The sequence below is a fragment of the Eleutherodactylus coqui genome, chromosome 1 (assembly GCF_035609145.1).
Source record: "Eleutherodactylus coqui strain aEleCoq1 chromosome 1, aEleCoq1.hap1, whole genome shotgun sequence".
Lineage (NCBI taxonomy): Eukaryota > Metazoa > Chordata > Amphibia > Anura > Eleutherodactylidae > Eleutherodactylus > Eleutherodactylus coqui.
This window is the reverse complement of record NC_089837.1, coordinates 382989919-383010615: the sequence shown is the minus strand read 5'-3', so window position 1 is coordinate 383010615 and position 20697 is coordinate 382989919. Positions and strand designations below refer to the sequence as shown.

Here is a 20697-nt window from a genome sequence, read left to right as displayed (position 1 = left end):
AAAAATAAAATGCTTAACTTTTCAAACTGCACATCAAGCATAATAATAATCTGACATTTCCTCTTCCATAGAGAAAACTTTTCAGCAGTAATTCATTATCATCACAGGCAGGATTACAGTGAGAGGCAAGACTTCTATATAGATAACACAAGATCTACCATTCACAATAGGTGATGATCACAGTTTATTCATTCCCGCTCCATGCACAACAACCTCCACACAGATTACAGAACATGCCTAGAACAGTCTCCCATAGAAGTCAATGGATCCCCTCCTGTCCATTGTGTGAATGGACCATGAGGCTGCTGTAAAGCATAACTCTAAATGCTGCTGTGAAGCATATATCTGCAGCAAAAGCAACATGGCCACCCTCATAGTCCTGTACAGACAACAGAATAAAAAAATAGGACACTTCTCATATTGCCGGAGAAAGGTAGCATTACTTGGAAACCTTATGGCAGTATTATTTTATACAGTTTATAATGAATTGTTAACAAAAGTACTTGTATTTGTAATTATGTCTCCATATTTTATTCCTAGCCTGGGTACTGGATGTAATTTCCAGGGCTATAAGTCCTTACCATATAAGAATTCTCTATTTTTATGCAGCTACATGAATGTGCAAGAACCATAACTTGACTATAATTTGTTATCAAATGCTTATTGTAATTTGATTGGATGCTGCCAGGCGAGGCGCGCTCTTGGTCAGCTTCTGTCAGTACGAAGCTTACTACATAAGATGTAATTAATAAATGTACTTAAGAAGAGAAGCTTGAAATGCCATCTTGTCTGTTTTACATGTATTCTCCTGCAATGCATCGTATGTACAATTAGGCATACCTGATTGGTAAGGCTACAATATGCTTTGGTAAAAGGTAAAGTCCCCTAGTACAAGCACTGAGTCATGACTGACTCCTAGGGTGACGTCACATCTGGCTGTTTTTGCCTTCCCCAGTCATCTTGAGTATAGTTCCATCCACTGAAGATAAAGAACTCCTAGTTTTGCCGATGTAAATGGGAGACACCAAATTTCCCAGAGGAGTATTGCATGACCTATAAGTCTCCTCATGCAAACTTGGCCCTCTCCACAAGGACAAGCAGTACCCTTCCTAATTTTGAGTCATATAGTGCATCAGAAGGTCCATTTCAGTACTGCTAAATGATTGCGAGAGTTTATGATATGTCACTCCGGTGAGTTATCTTTCTTTCCAGCCTTCCTGAATAACATTGCAAAACTGTTTATTGGCAGTAATTTTATCAAGTATATTACTACATAAAAATGCTACAGATTTCTTAATTTTAATATACAGCAACTTTCATAAAAATGTAACTTGGTATAAATTGTTTACATTGTTGGAATTGGTGATGATAAAGATAAAAATAAAAAGATAAGTCTGTTTGTGCATTTGACTTATATAATGCATGCAAGGGAAGGAGAACAACTATTTCTAACCAAACCAATTATATATCAGTGAACAACACAAATTTAAAAAAGGATGATTAAAAGATTAGAGTGTATTGATTAAAATGTATTACTTAAAAAGAGAGCTTCTGTATAAGCAGACAGAATCAAACATGCAAGCATCGCAGACTGCAGACATTGATTATAATCTAGATGAGAATGTAACGTGTTCGAGTGCTGTTGATCTTAATAAAATATCCTAAGCAAAAAATCAAATATACATACAAAATATCTTAATTGTAACATCTAATCCAGCAATGATTGAGCTGAATATAGTACATATTTTTATCCTGTACACTGAATGGTAAATTGGTCAATTTATTATTAATGTGATAAATTTACCAATTCTATAAAATATCTAAGGCCTTGTTCAGACAAGCCCTGTTTTAGCGTAGTATAGGTGCGCAAAAAATCATGTGCTAAAAATCATGTGAACAGGCAGCTGCTAACTAGAGCAAGTACGCTTGAAAAAGATTAACCCATAGCCCTGCTCTGTCTCTCCTTGCTATGGGTTAATTCCCCATAGCTCCAATCTCTCTCTGCTATGGGGGATTAACTCATAGTCCGTCTCTCTTTTTTTCCCCGCTCTAGGGATCCCCAAAGGATATGCCTATAGTGCAAAGAGAGTGGGTGAGCTAGAGAGAGGGGTGGGGCTATAGGGCTTCTCACAGAGATCCCCCATAGCAAAAGTAGAGAGGGCGGGCTAGAAGGCAGATACATCTAGCCCTACACCCTTATCCCACGCTCTCAGGGGCAGCCCTGTAACCCCACCCCTTCTATCTCCCTGATATAGGGTAATTCCTTGGCGAGAGAGAGGGAGGGAGTCCCCTAAACCCCCACGGTGTTGGGGATTTGCCCCAGCAGGGGGGCAGGAGGAATATCCTGCTGCTTACAGCAGGACATATAAACATGCTGCCCAGAAGCACATTTTAAATGTCCCATTGTTAATACTTGCTAGTCCCTGTGGTGATTAAGGGAACCCCTGGGGGAGTTGCCTCATCCCTTTCGGTACTAACAGAAGTTTACAATGGGGCATTAAAAATGTGCTTCTGGGCAGCACATTTTATATGGCCTGCTGTAAACAGCAGGGAATCTACTCCCTGCACAGGGTTTTCATAGACTCCTGCTTCCATAGAAGTCAATGAAAACTCCTGTGCATCGGGCACCAAGGATGGGACAGGTCCTATTCTTTCACGCAGCAGGCATCGTAGCCACAAATGTCCTATCTTGTTAGATGTGCTAATTTAGTTTTGGTTCCTATACAGGCGCGGTTTGAGCATTGCTTAGCAGTGCTAAAACAGCACTCATCTGTGTACATATATATACATCTTGGCACCACACTCTCACAAAAGCTGTCTAAAAGGAAATCTGCCTTTGTTGCCCATAGTAACCAATCACATTTCAGCTTTAATTTCTTACACTGCTGAGGTAAAACATTATCTTCATCTGATTAGTAGGTAGTATTTATCCTGGTTTATCTTGAAGGTTTTCAGGTGCTCAGGCTGACTGTGAGTCAAATAAGCTTTAAAAGAAACAACAAAGGAAAAAAAACGGCTCCTTAAAAGCACTTCATTTATTCTTCTTTTATTCAAGAAAATCCATAAAGTTACAAATGGTAGGTACAATGTAACACCATGTCTACATCAGACGCGTTTCGAAAGACTCGCCTTTCTTGATTATAACTAACAAACTGACATGGTACTTCCTCCTAAAATAAATTATGGACCAATTATTAAACATTTAAATCATATGGCCACATTTCCACAAGCTTTTAGTCAGCTGTCATAAGAGTGTGGTGCCAGGCTACTTTTCCATTGCCACCCTGCACAGCAAACTTCTTTGGTATGTTGGAAATATTTTAATTAGATGGGCTAAGGAAAAGAAAAAAGTCTATGGAGGCTTTTGAAAAATTCCACTAGTGTCTACAAAAGTAGGCCAGTGGGGCAACATACAAATGGATCTCCATATTGGTTGCCCTGAGTATTTTTTGTATTAGAAAAAGATGACACCTTTGCATTATAACTATTATTCCCAATTCCACTGAATAATTTTCCTAAATATTTATACAGATAGACTACAGTCCATGTCCTGGGACAGACTTTCTTCTAGTATGTAATCTTCGTTCAGAAATTCAAAATTAACTGAAAAATTATATATAAAAATAATAAAAGGACATAAAACTGAATTTGCATATTTTTCTAAAATACTTGTTAAAACTATTTTAAAGTATATTTTAAAACAATAATAACAACAATAATGTAATTTTTATATATTTTAAATTGCAAATAACTATTTAATCTACCGGTAATCTAAAGCTGTTTGACTGTACCATGTTATTATTTTATATTACAAAATTTCTAGTCTTAAATTGTGAACGCGAAATACAGCCAAAAATTAAAAGAAAAAAATATAAACCTTAGTGTTACAATGCCAAAAAATCTATACGCAAATAAGAAAGAAAAATACATTTAGTAAATACAATTAAAGTAAAAATAGATTACCTGAAATAAAATAAGAACAAAAGAAATAAACATCCAAATAAAATGAAACTGGCCAACCAAATTTAAAACTTGATTTGGCATCAATTTGTTTTGGTTTTGATACTATAATCTTAATTGGGGTTAGGTTTACTTTTGTTATAAAATAGTATAATGTATGGGTCATGATTGCATCACTGAGATTCCCACTGATGGAATCAAGGAGTCCCAAGCACAATGTCTCCCACTGATTCCTACAATCAGAGTAGGCTGAAGCATTCAGGAGGTGAAATGGCAAAGAACAGTGTTTTTTTCTGATTATCGCAGCTGTGTATACAACTGAACATATGAGCAGGCTAGCAGTAACTGCAAAATCAGCATGACCCACGTATACTCATCATGATGTGGCATAAGGGCCATTTACCTGGTATGATTATCGCTAATAATTCATTCAAAGGAACTAAATTGAAATCATCCACTATAAATGCAAAACAATTATTAACTCTTTGTTCACTGTTCGTTATCGCAGACTTTCAGTTAGCATAAAAACATTATTAAATCGCGGGCTTCTCACTGCATGTAAAGACTCCCTGCTCAGTGCTGCCCACAGAAGGTGAAGCGCTGAGCGAGAAGCCCATGATCCAGCGTGAATCTGTCTGTCTAAATGCGCTGACCTTAACTGTGATGTCAGCCCTCGTGCAGTCGTTTAGATGACTGTTGTCCTGTCTAAATGGGACAATACTCATCATTCATTGCCAGCATGTTAAGCCACTTACCAAGCAATAGCCAACTAATAGGTACATTCAGAATCAAATCAACTTTCTTATTTAAATGTCCAGGTATAAAGTTATGAAGCTTTAAATTGTTTTAAAGAAGAATAACTGTAGAAGGTGCAAACCAAGTTTAGAAAACAGTATTTCTTACTTTAATGTCTTGAGAGGTTGCAAAATTTATGAAGAAAGCTTTAAAATGTGTCTGTAGGAGTGCTGTCTCACAAACAGGCAAACCCTGCCTGCACCAGCCATCTGCCAGCTGAAAGTCGAAAGGATCAGGAGGAAATTTACATTTATGCTCTCTGCAAGATTAATGTAGACATTTTTTTTTCCGAGAGTTTTCTTCAGATGTCTTGTTTTTGCCATAGCTAAATAAAATTAGAAGTATAAACAGACTCTAACTAGATTTACTTTAATTAAGACAAAAGAACACATGTACCTGTGATACCTGGCTGGCTTCAGAATGATAAGGTACACAGATTAGCACATTCAATCATCATTTGGAATAGTATTTATCAATCATGGGTGCAGCTTTAGCATGGACAAGCTAACAGATCGTAGGTATCATCTAAATAAAACCTGGAGGAACTTAGTAAATTCATTGAACTGCTTATCTTGAACTCAGCCTGAGGTACAGCTTGTATTATAGTCTGGAGATGCATTCACCTTTATCACTAGAAACAACTGACAAACTTGCTGTCAGACACATGGCTGTATAACAGTTTAGCTGAGCTTCTCAAAGGGAGCTTGTGTGCTGTTCTCCTGAAATACTGAACACTGTCTGCTGTGAAGACTAATGCCCCATTTACACCGACGAGCTGTCGGGCAAACAATGCCTGGCAATACACAGGAATGAGTTGGCATCGCTGAAAGTGCTACCAGCATGGAGGCGGAGCAAGCCGTTGAGTGTTCTCCCCCTACCCGCCTCCATTCACAGTTAACAGATAGTCCTTAAGAAGTGAATGGCTGCTATTTGCATTGAATGGCACGTTGTTCAGTTTTCGGCATGCAGAAACTGAAGGACTAAACAATTCTATTTCAGTCTTCAGTCGCTGTATGCATTTCCATGGGACGACTATTGTTCAAATTCCTGGGGGAGTGCAGTAATTTCAATAACTCTGAATGATAATCGGCCCATGTAAATGGGCCATAAACTACATAGAAAGCATCAGAGATTGTGCCACACAAACACTGAGCTAACAAGGCATGTTGGTAGATTTATGTCCCTTTTACACAAAACGATTATCGCTCAGAATCATTCAAATCCCCACATGAGCGTGGGAATTTGAATGATAATCATCCCTTGTAAATGCATGCAGTGACTGAAGGACTGAATGAGAATTGTATCTCTGAATTACGTATAATGAAGGCTGGTGCTCAGGATTAGTACATGATAAGTAACATAATTAGAGATGAGCGAGCCTACTCGGCCACGCCCCTTTTTCACCCGAGCACCGTGATTTTTGAGTACTTCCGTACTGGGGCGAAAAGATTCGGGGTGCGCCGTGGGTGAGTGGGGGGTTGCAGCGAGAAGTGGGGGGGAGAGGGAGAGAGAGAGGGCTCCCCCCGTTCCCCACTGCTACCCCCAGCGCCTCCCCCCGCCCCCCGGCGTCCCCTGAATCTTTTCACCCGAGTACTGAAGTACTCGAAAATCGCGGTGCTTGATCGAGTAATTACTCGAAACGGGTAGGTTCGCTCATCTCTAAACATAATGCATTTGCAGCGTTACATAATTTTGTATCTAGATGTATATTCATTTTGCACGTAAATTGTAAAATGTTGTACAAAGGAGCGCATAAACTTTTATCTAGTATGAAATCTTTCATACCCTTTTGGATCTGGAACAACAATCCTTCACCTTTCCAGCCTTCAGCCATTTATTGAAAAAATGTAAAAAAAAAAAGACAGATTTCTGTCCACGTCTGCTTATACATTTCAAGGAAAAGGGCTCTTACAGCTGTGAATAAGGACATGTTTGTTAAAAATGCAAAAGCTACTGTGGAACAGTTTTTTACTTTATTCATGCATTTCCAAAATTTCCTACTGTCTACTTCTACTTGACCCAATCCTATCTGAGCACTGCAACATTTTGGAAACCAGGACTTTGGGTCCTTTTTGAAGGGATGATTGTTGAGCGCTAAAGCACCTGACAGTCATCAGTTGCTTCTGGATGCTCGCCTCCATTCACAATTAGCAGCCAGTCATTCATAGATGAACAACTGCCTGTTTACACGGGTCGATCATTGTTTGATTTTTATGCCTGCATAAACTGAATGAAAAGTGAACAAATGATCATTTGTTGCTCAGTTATTGGCAGCACTTACACTGAACGATCCAGCAATATAATCTAAACTATAGTCATTTAGTGTAAAAGGAACTTTATTTATACATGTTCAGTTAAGGCAAATTAAATTTGATTTTTTGCATGAAACCTGCAAGGCATTCTATAAAGTACCTAGGCATTCTATACAGGGCCTGCATTTCACACTTTGCCTGTAACATATTTACCATCAAGGCATTTCCTTCACAGTGAGCATGTCTGCCTTTTTTGCATTCTTCAGATGGGGATGGCAGTGAGAGTGCCTTAGGTAACTTCACTCCCATTGAAATCAATGGGAAGGGAAGTGGCTATTACACATCCGCGGCCGTCAGAGGTGGAAGTGCCAGAACCATAATTGCCAAATTCAATTAAAATTGATTTCAATAGGAGTGACACCAGTTATGGCACTTCTGCTTCCATCCCCATCATGCATGACTGGCCTGCAACACTGACAGGAGGCCAGGCAGTCAGCCCATTGCTGAGGATCCCAAGCAGTGAGTCTACGACCATTAACTATTGATTACCTATCCTGAAGATAGACCATCAATAGTTTTTGCCCAGAGAACCCCTTTAATGATGCAAAGCTTATTGCCATATACACAACCTTCAGTAAACCATACAAGAAGAAATAAGGTGGAGTCGGGTCTGATTATCTTGACAGCCACAAATTTTTCTAAAAACAATAGATCACTGAAATAACTTTCAATTTTTTAAATTGTATAAATGAACTCATTCATCAACATTCACAAAACATGCTATTCAACTGAGATCATGCTTGTGGCACTCTGAGTCAAACACCTGTCACAAATGACATCACAGGAACAGTCCACGTCATTAAGAGGTGTGATGTTTCAATAGACATAGGCGTTGATTTATGAAACTGTGAATCAAACTCTGTCTTTGTTGCCTATAATAGCTAATTACAGCTCAGCTTTCATTCATGCTCTTGAAAAATGAAAGCTGCACTGCAATTGGTTGCTATAAGCAACAAGGATACTTTTTCTTTTAACCAGTCTTCATAAATCTGTTCCATAATAATTGTCCATGCCAATATGCATAGGAAACCATACAAAAATTAAAAAATGCTATTGGGAAATGTTTGAGTTAGCTAGTGAGAGAATCACCCTCTATAATATTATATATTTGCAACCTTGGAGACACATTTTGGTGCAAAAAACCCCTCTGCTTACGATTATTGTACATTATATTTGCCAGTGATATTTGTCATAGAATGCATACATGAGACAAACTACAATGTAAATCTTATTCTTTGATTAAAAGTCCAAAGTTGACAAACATAAACCAATTTTATTCCTTTGCGACATCAAAATCTAAACAGTAAATAGATCTAAAACTGTGGAGCTATTTTATGCTATCATTATTCTCTGCTGCACAATGCTGGGGACTCTTCATTTATTGTGCTATTCTCTGCAGTAGAAAAGTTTAGTACAGTTCTGCACCACATAAGCTATGTAACAGGACTCATAAATCTTAATCAATTTATTGAAGAATGCTGGTAGATGGCATTCATTAAGCTCTGGTAGAAGCTCTCCTGGCATTATTGCTCTGGATCTCCCACAGCCGCTCCCTCCAGCACAATAGTACATTCTTATTTCTTTATTAAAAGCTAGAGCAGGAAGAAAGTTGAAAATAGAAATGTGATTTGTATAAATAAAGTTGACTACACACAGCATGTGGAATACACAACTCAATATTGAGAGATTCGTTTTAAGGCTCCTTTAGACGATATTGTACACGAGCGTTTTTGCGCGCGGGAGTCTCCCATTTGCAAAACACGGAAAATAGAACCTATCGATTTCAATCGGCTCATTCTTGCTTCCTTCTTTGTGGGCGCAAAAAATATGGCTTGCTCTATTTTTTGTGTATTTGTGCACCAAAGAGCTCCACAGAGGTCTGCATGTGCGGGTATGAGCAAAATGCTGCATAGACCCGTGATCACTGGCACCTCATTAGGCTAATTAGCCATTTAAATAGGGGCGGGGGGATTTTTCCACCCCTGTGAATGAGCAGTGCCTGCGCAAATACACATAGGAGCGAGCGTATTGCTTGTCTGAAGCTGACTTTACTAATAATACTGAAACTAATTGCCCATTTACACGCAACGATAGTCGTTTGAACGAATGACTTAATGATTTTTTTTCTTCAAATGTTGAGCGTTTACATGTAAAGATAATTGTTTGAAATCCTCACCACTTCCCTCATTAGCGATGTAACCACTGAATATGTTGTTTGCCCAGGTGGGCTTGTGTTTATGCGAGGAATCTTTCAGCAGGAGGTTTTTAATTAGTATGCAGAAAAAGCCATTGTCTACTGTGGCATGAGTCATTGTGTTTAGCTGAGCAAACAATCACTCCCCCCTCTCCCAGGTCATTTGAAAGACTGAACGAATGGCGTTTAAACCTTACAACAAGCTAACAAACTAACGACTATTTTTATGCAGGCTGAAACTCAGCGATAAACAACAAGTGAATGAATAGTGCAGGATGGCTTCACATTTACACGCAATGATTATCTCTCCCTTTCACTTGTTTAAATTCATTTTGAGCTTTGTGTGTAAATGGGACTTAAAGGGGTTGTCTCGCGGCAGCAAGTGGGGTTATACACTTCCGTATGGCCATATTAATGCACTTTGTAATATACATCGTGCATTAAATATGAGCCATACAGAAGTTATTCACTTACCTGCTCCGTTGCTAGCGTCCTCGTCTCCATGGTTCCGTCTAAATTCGCTGGCAGCTTGCTTTTTTAGACGCGCTTGCGCAGTCTGTTCTTCTCCTTTCAGCACGAGCCGCTTCAGTGTGCTCCCCACTACAGCTCTTCTGCGCATGCGCAGACGAGCTGTCACTGCTCGGGAGCGCGCTGGAGCAGCCATTCTGCACCATCCTCTGTTAGAGGAAGGTGCAGAGCCGCCCAGCCGTGCCGAGAAGCCGCCCAGCTGTCCCGCCGTCCTGCCGCCCAGGTAAGTGATGGGCCGGGGGGGGGGCTGCCGCTGCGCCGGGGGGGGGCTGCACCGGGGGGGGCTGCCGCTGTGATGGGGGGGCTGCCGCTGTGATGGGGGGGCTGTCGCTGTGTCGAGGGGGGGCTGCCGCTGTGATGGGGGGCTGTCGCTGTGATGGGGGGGCTGTCGCTGTGTCGGCGGGGGGGCTGCCGCTGTGTCGGGGGGGCTGCCGCTGTGATGGGGAGGCTGCCGCTGTGATGGGGGGGCTGTCGCTGTGATGGGGGGGCTGTCGCTGTGTCGGGGGGGGCTGCCGCTGTGATGGGGGGCTGCCGCTGTGCCGGGGGGGCAGCCGCTGTGCCGGGGGGGGGGGGGCTGCCGCTGTGATGGGGGGGCTGTCGCTGTGATGGGGGGGCTGTTGCTGTGCCGGGGGGGGGGGCTGTCACTGTGCCGGGGGGGGGGGGGCTGCGCCGGTTACCTGCTGCCTAGCAGTGGGTGACTGTGTGCCGTGGTCGGCCGCGTTCAATCCAGGGGTCCGGTCGGCGGCTGCGGGGCGTCTGGTTGTCAGGGAGACACAGCTGGTAGCGTCTCGGGAGCGCGCACGTCGGGCTACAGCAAGCGATGGGAAAAGAGCTGGCGGCCATCTTGGGAAAATTTTTATAAGTTGCTGAAACGCTGAAACTGTAAGTACAAACCAGCTAGAAAAGTCATTTACAGGGGGGCTTAGTAATGTATGCTTAATTAGGGGGACTGGGCAAAAAAAAAAAATTCAGTGCTTCCTCGAGACAACCCCTTTAAGCTCTCAGTAAGCTATGCCATTAACATAGCATGCCTATGTTCTCTGCATAGCACAAATGTTCATTTGTGTTAGAATGGCCTCACTTCACAAACAATGTAGAGCTGTGTGGTATACTATTTACTTTGCATAGTGTGAAAAAAATGCACAATAGAGCTAATTTAAAAGAAAAAAAAATGTGGATTTTCTAGCTGTAATCTCCATGTTTTATGAATTTTCAGAAGCTATAATTTACAGTTTTCTTATTTGAATATATCCCTCTCAGTAATACATGCTGGAAGTTAGATCTGTGTGTCCAGAATGCTTCTGCTGTCAGCAGCTTTCATGCACTAGCACAGCTTCATTCATCTACTGATTTCTTAGAAAGCCCCTGTAGTATCTTTTCTCCCGAGTACAGAAACTGAGACTAGGGTTGCCCATATGTGATATCTGTTCCCCTTGCTATAGGTCCTCTATCTACACTGATACTGACTGCATGAACTCACCCATCTCCCTTTCAGATTTTACTATCTCTTTACACTGATGCTGTCTGCATTCTTTCTCCCCCCCTACCTATGCATAATCTGTCATGGGTTCCTTAATATTTCTCTCTACACTGATGCTGCCTGTGTTATCTCTCCTCACCATTCAGTCCTCGAGGCTCTTCTCTATATCTAGTACAGTTTATTCTTATGTGTATGACCTTTTCCCCTCACTGCGGGTATCTCTAACACTCAGTGGAGGTAGGATTTATTACCATGTGCAACAGCACAACCAGCTATGTAAAGGAATTGCACAGACTCTACTGAAACAAAAAAGTCGGAAATGTGTAATGAAGACTATTTAGAAAGTTGCTTGATTTTATATAATGGAAGTAAATTAGCAAAAAATAATACATGCAGTTGTTTCTATATCCTTTAGGCCTTGGTCAGAAGAGCAATTATTTAGCACACAAATAGCCACGCTTAAAGAGTTGCTCCATTAGAACCAATGCTTTCCAATAAAAGCGTTCACATGTACATTTTTAGAGGCGCTAAATAATCGCACCAGCAAAAGATAGGACATGCTATTGCAAATTTCCTCATTCACAAGATTTTTCTACATGCGATGTGCAATTTTTTAAGCGCGCTTATTCATGCGTTAAAAAATTGCTCGGCTGACCGAGGCCTTAAAGAGATTTTCTTATGAAAAGAACTTCTTATGAAATGGAAACTGGCACCAAAATCAACTGATTAACAGCAGCCCAGCTTTTCTAATCTCTAGCAAACAGTAGTTATTAGTAGAGGAAATCATTCTCTGAATAAATATTTCTCCTGCTGTCTATTTAACGAGACAACCCCTTTCATAACCAAAACATATAATATAAAAAATATGTTCTCTGTTCACCAATTGGCTAGCTCATTCAATAAAATTTGAGTAAGGATATAAAGTGTATTCACTCAGTCTACCTGAACATATTTGGGTCATGTCTAAGAAGACATTTGAAAAAAATATTAATTAAAAGAGGTAAAGGACAATTTAGGGATTAATGAGAAAAAATTATACTTTCTTTAATTTTCAAAACTAAAAGTAATGTTTCAGTAAGGGAAAAAAAATAATAATTTTATATATATATATATATATATGTATATATATATATATATATACATATATATATATATATATATATATCTACTAAGTACTAAAATGGCTTCAGTTGTAGAAAACATTATATATTGCACTCAATAAGATCTCATACTATTTTTTTCTTTTTAATGTCTACTTCCATCTCCATCAGTAAAAAGAAGGTTACAATGTATGATTGCTATATAAATACTTTACTCTTGCCATTTGGAAAGCGTCTTTTGTATCACACAAGGCTGTTCCAGCAAATTAGTTATTGACAGTTGAAGTGCTCTTCTTTTGTAAACGAAAATAATTTCCCATTTCCTTTGCTTTAAGACGAAAGATGCGTTTCAGTTATAAGCAGAAAATTGTTTACCCAAACATTAGTTTTGCACTATGCACAAACATATTCTACTATTACAGGCATATTTATAACTACATCATATTGGTGAATGTGCATAAACGTCTCTTTATCAATCAGGAGCCCTTAGGCTGCCTTCTCGTGTGCTGGGAAAGCTGCAGAATTTTTGCTAGTGATATGACTGTGGTAATTTCACAACATTAATAGTACAAGCCATATGGAGGGTATTTATAAAATCTCCTTCCCATGGTCTGGATATTTACCGTGATGAAACTGTAGCATTTTTGAAAAAAGCTTTTTATTCTAATTCTGCAGCATGTCTACTTATGCTGTGTAATCGTAGTGTGGAATTCAACCCTTGCCATATAAGGGTTAAATTTAGGTGTGGATTTAGCCACCATGGAATTCTTGCGGAATCTCCGTAGGTATTCCGTTGCGGAATGTCTGCAGCAGTTCCGCCATGTGAGAAAGCGGTCTTAGAGTGGCCTGGTCTTTCTATTGTTCGAACTGTTGAAAAGACTGCTTGAAACTCGGAGCTGTGGCACAAAGGAACAAAGCACTGACGCCTGTTCCTTGTGGATCCAAACTTTACGGATTAAATTATTAAATAAAAAATAATTGGGATATAACAAAATCCAAACAATTGTAAACTAAATTCCTTCCTTTAAGCACTGTCTTTTCTTATCATTCACAGTATGAATTTCTTTTTTAAAAGCAGTTAGTTTCATATACTGAGTTTTGGATTAAAGTATGCATCTAATGCACAGAGCATGAGGTGTCTTTCAAAATTCATGTCAGTTTTAGGTCAAGCTGTACATCTCTTCTTTAAATACCTCAGATTCTTTATAGGGATGACCAAAAAAATAAATAGTCTCACCAGTGCCATTGGAAACGATGTCAAGAATAATATCCCATGTTGCTAGTAAGTGATGGGCTGTTACGACCCAGAAAGCGATATCGCTGACCTTTTGAAAGCACACATTCTAATTCTACAGCAAAAGCATTACTTGACTGGCTCTTGCTATGTCTGCATCCATTGTGATCAAGAAATGTAGCTCGCTAAAGATATGTAGGCTTTCAAAAAAAAATAAAAAAATTTTTAATCCTGTTTCTGAGCCAATTCCAGAGGTGATAATATATATGTATACACACACACACACATATATATGTATATATATATATATATATATATATATAGATATATGTGTGTGTGTGTGTGTGTGTGTGTGTGTGTGTGTATATATATATATATATATATATATATATTTCTAATCCTACCTGGCTTTGGCTCCAGAAACTCCAACAAAAACTGTATGTGAACCCACCCTAAGTGCTCAGTCAGATGAGCGTTTTTTTTTCGCGCATGTATAATCCAAGTGCAACAGCGCTCTGCAGTCCTCTAGCACCCAACAATATCGTGATCACCGAATCTGGGTTGCCAACCATCTATAAATTTGCATTTTATAGAAAATATTGCTAAACTGTTCATACAAATATGTAACTTCTGGAAGAAATTTCCAAAAAAAAAATCAAAATTGGAACTGCTGTCAAGACTGAAGCATAAAGTAGTTTTGCCCCTTCCTCTGCACTGTGTACATGGAGAGAATTTATCTAGATTAACATTTCATATTCTGATCTCAATCTGCAGCCCACTAGACAAAGATGTGCCAACTATATGTGTAGGGTACATTTTTAAATTGTTTCAACAAATATAATCTAGATTTGACAAACAAATAACAAAAATAAACTTAGCCCACTGACAGTTACTGGGGCATTTACATACATATTTTATACAAATGACAAAGGTTATGTGAACCTACTCTATCACAGAGGTCCCCAACTCCAGTCCTCAGGGACCACCAACAGGTCATGTTTTCAGGATATCCTACAGTAAGAACACCTGTGGCAATGTCTGAGGCACCGACAATAATTACATCACCTGTGCAATACTGAGGAAATTCTGAAAACCTGACCTGTTGGGGGTCCCTGAGGACTGGAGTTGGGGAACACTGATCTAACAGATTCAGTCTCCTGTTGAGGGCTAGATTAGCTTTTTTCTCATTCTGGACTAACAGATTCAGTGTTTATTTAAGGTAGTTAATGACAACCATTTTTTAATGGAATACTCTGAAAATATCAATAAATGAAAGGACAAAATAATATTGTACATTGAAAATGAAGCTAAAATTAAAAAAAACAACAATAAACGAAAGTTTAATAGAGAAATATGAAATTAAAACACATCATAAAAATAAACATTCATGTTCTCAGTAAACATCTAAACTGAAGCTCAGGTGGACTGGCCAATAAAACACATAATAATAGCATGGCAATACATATGTATCAATGTCCAATAAAAACTTGATAGAACAAAACTAGACTTGAGTACTAAAGGGTTACAGATTAGGATATTTGATGTTTTCATTAGAGATGAGCGAGCGTACTCGGAAAAGCACTACTCGCTCGAGTAATTGGCTTTATCCGAGTATCGCTGTGCTCGTCCCTGAAGATTCGGGTGCCGGCACGGAGCGGGGAGCTGCAGGGGAGAGCGGGGAGGAACGGAGGGGAGATCTTTCTCTCCCTCTCTCCCGCCCGCTCTCCCCTGCTCCCCGCTGCGACTCACCTGTCAGCCGCAGCGGCACCCGAATCTTCAGGGACGAGCACAGCGATACTTGGATAAAGCAAATTACTCGAGCGAGTAGTGCTTTTCCGAGTACGCTTGCTCATCTCTAGTTATAAGCCAATCAGCACTTTCAAGAAAATTTTAGTTATAAAGTAAGACTGTATGAGTACAAAGAATGTATACATTCACCATCTAAGTATTCCAAATGGAAACAAAACAAACAGTACTTAAAGTAATTATCTTATCATAGATGTTTTAAATGCACATGAATGGTTTGACAAACCAGCAAGCGTGTATTCATTAGGCCATCCTTTTCTGCTACAATTTCTGATAGGCATGGCAAAGAGATATACAGTGTGTCTTTAGAAAACGTATTTGATGTAGTGAAAAGATTATTTGCTTATTATTATTTAGCAGAAGCATTTCCAATATTCCAAAAAAATCCAATTTGAAAATGCATCTGGGCTGTAGGGTATTTCAATTCTCCAGCATTGCCTTGTATGGTTCCCTTGTACAATGTGCAAAAATGATACCTGTAATCTGCTGTCAAAACTTAGAGCAAAGTTAAACTGACCCAAAAGAGCACACTAAAATGGGACATGGTTCTGATACAATAAAAGGCTCCAGTCAAAGCCAAGTCCATGAGGCTCAGCAGATGTTAAATTAAAGTCTGTAAGAAAAAAAAATGTGCTACATGCAAAGCATTTTGGTTTACGGTGTTTTTCTGGGTCTATGACATTCTTTTTTTTAAATACAGCATACTTTGGTTATACACATTTCTATTCCATGTGTTACCTTATTGGTGATGCATATTTTTGCCAATATTTTGTAACAAAAGTAGTGCACGATTTGAAAAAAAGAGTGGATTTTATGATCCCACACATCAACATTTTTTTTTCAAACTAAAGTATTTAAAACTTTTTATAGGTGTCTAAGGGCTCAGTCACACGGGTGTTTTTTTGCGTGATTTTTTTGTGCGCAAAACTGATGCACACAAAAAATCACATGACCAAAGCCAGTGTCACGGCTGAAAAAACGCTGCTAGCAGCATTTATCAGCCCAAGGGGCTCGGTCAAACGGGCACTACCCACTATTCTCTGCCACAACTGTGTCACATTTGGGGCAGAGGAGAACGATGTTCGACCATTGAATTCAATGGAGCTGACAATACAGCCGGCTCCATTGAAAGCAATGGGCTGCGGCAAGCGCTGCATTAATTTTTGGGGAAGGGCTTCAGATATAAGCCCTTCCCTGAAAAGCATCCAAAAAAAGTGTAAAAAGTTAAAAAAAATATATACTCACCTTTTTGCAGCTGCTGGAGATCAGCCGCATCCAACCGGCTCTTCTCCTGAACTGCTTTCTGTAGTATTCAGCAGCCGGGGATTTAAAATCCCCGCCTGCTGAATGGGCTGCCTCTGATTGATCCCAGCCCTTGGCCAATCAGAGGCAGCTCTCACTCACCCATTCATGAATTCATACTGTCACCCTTGAAGACAGCTAAGGGGATATGCTATATTAACATTTAGACACTGCTCTTCTCTACATACTAGTTCACAATGGTAATGCGTTATCATTTTGTTTGGCTTTATTGAGACCATTTCAGTGCACAGTGCATTAGAGGCTCAACAGCTTTTAGAACGACAAATTATACTCTAATAAAAAAAAATGTTCTGCATGTTTAAAAATAAAAAAAGTGCTGGGATCAGAAGGCTCAGCTAGTAATATTTTACATGATGCCTTTTTATATTTGTGTTGTTTTCTACCAGTAATTCTTCCAAATGATGCTTCTGTTAGTCACTGGCCTATATACCTTCTTATTGCCAATAAATAGTGAATTACTGTTTTTTTTTACAGTATTGTTCATAGAATGTATGTTGACTTACTTAATTCTAAGGCAGAGTAAAAACAATAGGTCTTAAATGTGATAAATTATACAGAAAACTACACTATACAAGAGGTTGGGAAAAATACATAAAAAATAGGTCAGGCCAACCTTATACGAGGAGCACACTGGTTACATCATGTTTGGTTCTTTTATTTCCATAGACATATCAGAGGACAAAAATCTAGTTTCCACATATTAGTGTCTAAAACTGTTCAGATTGGTGTCAGTCACATGATGTGACAGTGAGGGATATGCACATGCAAATAATGATTTCCTTTCTTCATAGCTAAGGAAGAGTCTTTCTTGGTCCAATTTTTATCATTTAATATCCTCAGTGGATAGTTCTGTCACCAACTATTAGCCATGTGTCTTTTAATTTGAGAATGCATGTATTGCTATGCATCAGTGCAGCCATGAACTTTGAGCTTGAGAACTACTACACCTGTATGCATTGATCACTCTCCTAGTATGCACAATTGCTAAAGATAGGATTTCGGCAGTTTTTGATGAAAATATGAGCAGGGAGAAATTGGGTCATTGGATGTCATCTCCCCAAAAAGTGTGTGGAGACACCTAGTGGGTGAGTTGGTCAGGGATCATTGTCTCTCTCCAAGGAGAGCACCCAGAAAAGTGAGTGAGGAGACTTATATGGCCATGCACGCTCCTCTGGGTAATTTATGCAAATAAGCAAGATGGAACAATACCTCTACTTCCCATGAATAACTAAAAATTATTTAAAATATTCCTTATTATTGAATGTTAGTATATCATATAAATAAGGGCACAGTCTTGTATATTTGTGAATGTAGGACCAATGTAAATGGCAAATTGTAAAAACATCAAAACCTATGAGAAATCTACAAAATTCAAGAATGGCAAGTGCTACTTTACATCTACAAATATCATAAGCTGATGAGGCATGCTTTAAATAAGGAATGCACATAGTTGTGAAATGATCTACTGAAGCCTTTTAAACAGCTTGAAATATTCATATCTACTACTTTATGCCTAATTCAGTGAGAAATAACTGCTTTCCTTTGTCCGCTATAAAATAACTATGTAGATGGGTGCAGGAAGAATTTTGGTAATCATCAGCCTTGAATTTCTACATATGATTCTCCACTTTTTATGCTCTTTAAAATAATTCACAATTTTTTCATTATTATGATTATTATTATTATTACTATGATCATTATTAGAGTTCAGCGAACATACTCTGCCGAGCTTGATGCTCGTTCGAGTATTAGCGTACTCGATGGTGCTCGTTACTCGAACGAGCATCAAGCCGTGTTTGACCCCGTTCCAATTTTTGGCTCCTCCCACTGTGACGTGCCTGTTTTGGCCCCTCCCCGCTACAACGCAGCACATGTCATTGGCAAATTTTTTGGCTGGCAGGCAGGGAGAGAGAGAGAGAACCTAGGGGGAAAAAAAGCGCGTCCGACATACAAAAATGCTCGAGTCTCCCATTGTAGTCAATGGGGTTCGTTACTCGAGTAGAGCTCTCGGATTTTACGAAAGCTCGACTCGAATAAAGCGGACTCGAGCATTTGGGTGCTCGCTCATCTCTAATCATTATTGTTTTTGCCTATATGCCTACCTATGTTCATATCATTTCTATATAAATGTTTCTGAAGGTTCATTACAACCACCCACTCACATATACATGTTCTTCTGTAAAGCTTAATTAGAACCAAATTCATTTATTCATTAATTTGTTCAAGATAGATCGATAACATTTTATGATCAAAGAGGCCAGAAATCTATCTCAGATTGCAAAACTGTTGTACATGCTTTGCACTACATTTATTATGTGTTTTAGATGCCTCTGGGCTCCACCAGACATTTTTGAAAGATGTCTAGAATAGAAATGTGGGCGTGGTTAACTGCAGTTGTAAAATGTGCCAGGCTTATTATTGGCTGGTCAGGTTTTTTAGTACAAAATATTGGTCTAAAGTAAGCCAACCAAAAGGTGGGTAAAGGAAGTAAGAAGTGTAACATGTGCTAAACTGCACCAAGTCTATCAAACATAATGAATCTAGAGCATCTTTTTCCTGACTTGCCTATTTTTATGCTATCTACGTTGAAGATACTATTAATAAATTTGCCCCAGTATCTTTCCTTACTGAACATATTAATGCTGTATAGTAGTACTAAACAATACTCACTTCCAATATCCGGTCTCAGTTTCTTATCATATTCTTTCAGCAACTTGTTGAGGATCAGTGTAGCATCTGTGTCTTGTGTTTTTGGAGCAAGCACCCATTTTTGGTTAAATGTTGAATCTTCATATTCATCCTCTTCTATTTTCCTGGAGCTGCAGCGATATAATTCAACAAAAGATGAGATTTTATAATATTAATGTGTAATTAAATTAATTGAAAATGAATATGCTAAGTATTCAGTGCTGTGCATTCACAAAGTAACCATCTGCAGACACATTACTTTTTAAAGCTTGGCAAATGTTTTTTAAGTCGTAAATAGATAGGACAGTGTACATAGAATTTAACATGATGCAGTCGTAAATCAGAAGTCAAACACCTCAAAATGAATATATCCAAACCTCTTTTTATATACAGTACGTTAGCAGAATGTTAGAATACATTTAATAGAATTAAAATACTGCAATTCAATTTATTTTAAATATGTTCTTACAGATTTGAGAACAGTAGAGTTTGCAATGGAGCTAAGAAGATTTAGATTAGTTTCTTTGATTAGTATAGCATGTATTCTGGCCTTCATAAAGTCCATTTATACTTGGGAAAGTCAAAGAATTGCCATTGTAACACATTTTAGACACAGTTTGCTTTAATCTTGCCAGTTTATAGATGAACCTTCGATGATTAGGATGATGATGATTATCAATAGTAATAAAATCTTACAAAGCTACACATATCTCTCTATAAGATTTTGGAGTCCAATGTTTAAGCTCTAAATCAGACAAGAGCAAGAATAAGCCATCACATTAACAATGCTCTTAGGCATTACTACATGTAATAGAGCTCAGTTGGAAAAGGCAAGTTGACCAGTGTATGTTAAAGAATTAATATCCCTGTCACAGGCCTTACAAGAGAAATGTATTAGTCTAAGAGTCAGTAAGACAGAGACACTAGACTTCTTTGACATTTTTCACAGGCAGTCTCATTGTCCAAGTTTTCAAGGGCAGATATATGAAAGGTTTAATAAGATGTTGTTTTACTGTCCGTTTTCAAAGATAGTGCACAATTGGATCCCGAATGTTTGCACTATCCTTCTCTCCATCTTTATTATTGGAGGGTTTCTGTCTAAGGAATACAACCTGAAAGTTTTCTTATTGCATTAATATCTAAAAAAAAATCGTATTCAGTACTTTGAATCATAATAAGAACTATAAAGCTTCAGCAATTCCAGATACTAAAAATGGAAATGTCCTGACTATATCCACTTACTACTAGTTGATTTACACAATACAATGAAAATACTG

At 38.8% G+C, this 20697-nt stretch overlaps 1 protein-coding gene across 1 annotated transcript in view; it reads right to left on the bottom strand.

The window, feature by feature from the left end:
• GABRG3 (gamma-aminobutyric acid type A receptor subunit gamma3) overlaps positions 1-20697 on the bottom strand; it is a 489714-nt gene that overhangs the window by 466677 nt on the left and 2340 nt on the right. The window contains exon 2 of the mRNA XM_066579283.1: positions 19403-19551. Coding sequence (XP_066435380.1) covers positions 19403-19551 — 149 coding nt within the window. The remainder of the gene's footprint in view (positions 1-19402; positions 19552-20697) is intronic.